The following is a 227-nucleotide window of genomic DNA, read 5'->3' on the forward strand; positions in this document are numbered from 1 at the left end:
TCCTACCTGTGAATAGAAGATAGGTAGATGGCAGAGTCTCGACCACATGATAGATGCTATGGTTTTCCATCTTCCAGATGTGGACTCCACATCAGGCAAAACACTATACCATGTCTTTACTCCGATCTGATTTTTCTTTAACTTTTCAAGCATTGCATGGAGCATCACCGAATATGCTTCCATGACAGTCTCCCTAACTAGTTCTTCATTCCATAGGACCTGAAATA

General features: G+C 41.4%; 1 protein-coding gene across 1 annotated transcript in view; it reads right to left on the reverse strand.

The window, feature by feature from the left end:
* LOC119594120 (sacsin-like) overlaps positions 1 to 219 on the reverse strand; it is a gene marked incomplete at its 5' end in the record, with an annotated part of 21,024 nt that extends 20,805 nt beyond the window's left edge. Inside the window, 1 exon segment of the mRNA XM_037943182.1 lies at positions 7 to 219. Coding sequence (XP_037799110.1) covers positions 7 to 219 — 213 coding nt within the window.
* Positions 220 to 227: the final 8 nt, after the last annotated feature.

Source organism: Penaeus monodon, chromosome 33, assembly GCF_015228065.2.
Source record: "Penaeus monodon isolate SGIC_2016 chromosome 33, NSTDA_Pmon_1, whole genome shotgun sequence".
NCBI lineage: Eukaryota > Metazoa > Arthropoda > Malacostraca > Decapoda > Penaeidae > Penaeus > Penaeus monodon.